Source organism: Rhinopithecus bieti, unplaced genomic scaffold (assembly GCF_001698545.2).
Source record: "Rhinopithecus bieti isolate Rb0 unplaced genomic scaffold, ASM169854v2 scaffold_56068, whole genome shotgun sequence".
NCBI classification, from domain to species: Eukaryota; Metazoa; Chordata; class Mammalia; order Primates; family Cercopithecidae; genus Rhinopithecus; species Rhinopithecus bieti.
In genome coordinates, this window is record NW_016821438.1 from 1804 (window position 1) to 5429 (window position 3626).

At 35.2% G+C, this 3626-nt stretch overlaps 1 protein-coding gene across 1 annotated transcript; it reads right to left on the minus strand.

The window, feature by feature from the left end:
* Positions 1-321: 321 nt before the first annotated feature.
* LOC108520827 (spermatogenesis-associated protein 7-like) lies at positions 322-1653 on the minus strand. Its single transcript, XM_017860371.1, has 2 exons — positions 1182-1653; positions 322-944 (listed from the first exon to the last, which is right to left on the minus strand). The coding sequence occupies exon 2, from the start codon at positions 936-938 to the stop codon at positions 360-362; it is 579 nt and encodes a 192-aa protein (XP_017715860.1). The 5' UTR covers positions 939-944; positions 1182-1653; the 3' UTR covers positions 322-359.
* Between the last annotated feature and the right edge of the window lie 1973 nt (positions 1654-3626).

The window sequence follows — 3626 nt, forward strand, 5'->3', positions numbered from 1 at the left end:
GAGAACTACAGGCAGCCTCTAGCCACTGGTCAGCAAGACAACGAAGCCCTCAAATCTACAGCTGCAAGGAAGATAATTCTGCCAACAAGCCTCTAAATGAGAACACAGCCCCAGTCACTGCCTTGATTGTGGGGAAGCCTTGTGAGACCCAGGGCAGAGGACCCAACTAAGCTGTGCCTACACTCCTGATCCGCAGAAACTGTGGGATAAATAAACGTGTGGCATGTTAGGCCACTAGGTTTCTGGTAACTTATTATTGCAGCACAGAAAACTAACACAGAAATCTTATACACACACTTTAAAAAAGGAAGAAAAGTAATATTGAGTTACTGGCCATTTGAGGTATTTATTAATGAAGATTAAACATCCAAAGGGCAGTCCTCAATGCTCATTTCCATGATTTTAAGAGTTGATAATTCCATGTCATGATTATTATCACCTTCGACACTGGAGAACTGAACAGAATGGGAGAGTGATGTGTTAAGACTGCATAATCCATTTGAAATCTCAACCTTTTCAGGGTCACTGTCACCTTCAATGACATTCACAGAAGTTTCCTGATCTGTTAAACTGTCTGAAATACTTGGATTATTTTCATCCAAAGTTGAAGGTTCAAGATTCGTTTCATCATTCACCTGTTGAATTATAACCCCTTCTGAATGCTTTGATTTATAAATAGGCATGAAAAATTCAGTTGGTGAAGAGAATATCTCGTTCTCATCTTTTGGTGCAGACGATAACATATCCAAAGCCTTTTGATATTCTTGACGTTCCTGCTGAATAGTTACTTCACTTTCATGTTTTAATTCATTTGGTTCTGAATTCCCAGCCTTTTCAAAATCAAATAAATTCAACATATCAACATCATTTTGTTTTACCGAGTTTTCCTCCGATGTGCAGCCTAAGTCTACCTTCAGGACATGCAGCAGGTGGCGCATTTTTTCCTAGGATTAAGAAAAGATGGGAATCATTACATTAACTGAGTCAAATTAAATTTTGACTGCAGTGCTGCAAATCTCACAGGATTAATACTTTTCCTTTCATTTCTCCCACCACCACCCTCAAAAAAGTTCAAGGGAAAAAAAAGCACTTGCTTTTAATGTATTGTTTGAAGGTATGAAAAAACCGTAAAATTATTTTTACATTAGAATTTTTCTAATGAAGTATAGGGAAAGACAAACCTCCTCCAAATGTTTATTTTGTTTTATATGTCGCTCGAACAGTCGTTCTAAAACCTACAATTGATAAACAAAATGTTAATGTCTCAAAATCAGAAAATCATCTAAATATAAACTAGCCATGTAACACTGAAACTATAAAGGTTGAAAAATGTGTTTTAGATTATTCTTTTTCTCTGTAAAGCTGAAGACTAATGCTTTCCTGTTCTATGTTCTTCCATTGTGCATTTGCTTCACGTTACATATTTCTGAAAGACTGTATGCTACTTTTATTTCTTTGAATAAAATTCTCCTTTTCTCACCCCACCTCCAAAAGCTGTTTATCTCACAGACATATGCAAACACCCAAAGCCTCTCTACCCCATCTTTACGCACACACACACAGCCAAACCCTAAAGAAAAGCCTTTTACAGAGATATTTTATAATCCTTCCTAAATTATACTTTTAAAAAATTCCTATATTAAAGTATAAAACACCAATGAACAAAATGGAAAAGGACACCAAAAAAAAAAAACAAAAAAAAAAAAAAAGAAAAAAAAAAAAAAAAAAAAAAAAAAAAAAAAAAAAAAAAAAAGGAAAATATTCCAAATTCATGGATTGGAAGTATCAATATTGTTAAAACATCCACACCATCCAAAGCAATCTACAGAGTCAATGCAATCCCTATCAAAATACCAGCGACATTATTCACAGAAATAGAAAAAAAATCCTAAAATATATATGAAACCACAAAAGACCCAGAATAGCCAAAGCTATCCTAAGTAAAAAGAACAAAACTGGTGGGATCATATTACCTGACTTCAAATTATACTACGGAGCTATAGTAACCAAAACAGCATGGTCAGGCATAAAAACAGACACACAGACCAATGGAACAGAATAGAGAACTCAGAAACAAATCCACACACCCACAGCGAACTCATTTTTGACAAAGTTGCCAAGAACATACACTGGGGAAAAGGCAGTCTCTTCAATAAATGGTGATGGGAAAACTGGATACCCATATGCAAAAGAATGAAACTAGACCCCTATCTCTCACCACATACAAAAATCAAATCAAAATAGATTAAAGGCTTAAATATAAGCTCTGAAACTATGGAACTACTAAATGAAAACATTGGGAGAAAATCTCTAGGGACTAGTCTGGCAAAGACTTCTTGAGTAATATCCCACAAGCACAGGCAAAAAAGCAAACATGGACAAATGGGATCATAAGTTAAAAAGCTTCTGCACAGCAAAGGATATAACCAACAAAGTGAAGAAACAATCCACAGAATGGGAGAAAATATTTGCAAACTACCCCTCTGACAAGGAATTAATAACCAGAATATATAAGGAGCTCAAACAACTATTTACTATTAGGTTTATAGGGAAAAATCTAATAATCCAATCAAAAAAATGGACAAAAGATTCTCAAAAGACATATGAATTGTAAACAGGAATATAAAAAGGTGTTCCACATCATTGATCATCAGAGAAATGCAAATCAAAACTACAATGAGATATCATCTCACTCCAGTTAAAATGGCTTATATGCAAAAACAAGCAATAATAAATGCTGGTGACGATGTGGAGAAAAGGGAATCCTTGCACACTATTAGCAGAATGTAAACTATTAGTTCAACCCCTATGGAGAACAGTTTGGAGGTTCCTCAAAAAACTAGAAATTGAGCTACCACATGCTCCAGCAATCCCAAAAGGAAGGAAGTAAGGATATCGAAGAGATATCTGCACTTTTATGTTTGTTGTAGCACTGTTCACAATAGCTAAGATTTGGAAGCAGCCTAAGTGTCCATTAACAAATGAATGGATGAAAAAATGTAGGACATATACACCATGGAGTACTATTCAGTCATAAAAAAAGTAGGATCCTGTCATCTGCAACAATATGGATGGAAATGGAGATCATTATGTTAAGTGAAATAAGTCTGGCACAGAAAGACAAACATTGCATGCTCCCACTTATTTGTGGGATCTAAAAATCAAAACAATTGAACTCATGGACATAGAGAGTAGAAGGATGGTTAACAGAGGCTGGGAAGGGTAGTGGAGGGCTGCAGGGGAAGAGGAGTAGTTAATGGGTACAAAACATAGAAAGAATCAATAATACCATTTGATAGCACCACAGGGTAACTACAGTCAATAATAACTTAATTGTACATTTAAAATAACTTAAAGAATGTAGTCAGATTGTTTGTAACTCAAAGGATAAATGCTTGAGAGGATGGATACCCCATTTTCCGTGACGTCCTTATTTCACAATGCTTGCCTGTATCAAAACATCTCATGGACCCTTATATACACCTACTGTGTACGTCACAAAATTTTAAAAAGTAATGAAAAAATTTAAAAATTCCCACTGATGGTAAATCCACATAATAACTTAAATGTTATCACACAGAAGACCGGTGATTTCTGCATTTTCAACTGAGGTACTGGGGTCATCT